The sequence below is a fragment of the Aptenodytes forsteri genome, unplaced genomic scaffold (assembly GCF_000699145.1).
Source record: "Aptenodytes forsteri isolate BGI_AS27 unplaced genomic scaffold, ASM69914v1 Scaffold156, whole genome shotgun sequence".
NCBI classification, from domain to species: Eukaryota; Metazoa; Chordata; class Aves; order Sphenisciformes; family Spheniscidae; genus Aptenodytes; species Aptenodytes forsteri.
Genome location: NW_008794166.1, coordinates 717,116 through 717,498, shown reverse-complemented (window position 1 = coordinate 717,498; position 383 = coordinate 717,116). Strand labels below are relative to the sequence as shown.

At 65.8% G+C, this 383-nt stretch overlaps 1 protein-coding gene across 1 annotated transcript in view; it reads right to left on the bottom strand.

The window, feature by feature from the left end:
- Positions 1–196: 196 nt before the first annotated feature.
- Positions 197–383, bottom strand: part of AMT (aminomethyltransferase) — a gene marked incomplete at its 5' end in the record, with an annotated part of 1,716 nt that continues 1,529 nt past the window's right edge. The window contains one exon of the mRNA XM_009281160.1: positions 197–374. Coding sequence (XP_009279435.1) covers positions 197–374 — 178 coding nt within the window. The remainder of the gene's footprint in view (positions 375–383) is intronic.

Sequence of the window (383 nt, the reverse complement as noted above, 5' to 3'; positions counted from 1 at the left end):
CGGCTGTGGAGCCGGTGAAGACACACCGGGAGTGAGGAGCGCTGTGACCCGCCGGGCACTGCCCACACCATTAAAATGCTGTGCCCCACCTGCTGCCCCTTGCTTTGGCACCCACCGCTGTCACCGAAGAGGCCAGGAGAGTGGGGCGGGGGCGTTTATTGGGGCTGGGGCGCCGTGCCTGCGGCGGGCGCTGGCCTCACTTGGCCATGTAGTACTGGGTGGGCACGAAAGGCATCTTGGTGATGAGGGCTGGGTGCTGCTTCTTCCGCACCTCGACAGTGAGCGCGGTGCCAGCCCGGCTGTGCACCGCTTCCTTCCGCACCTCGACAGTGAGGTGCCAGCCCGGCTGTGGACCGCCTCCACATAGCCCATGGCTATATTCT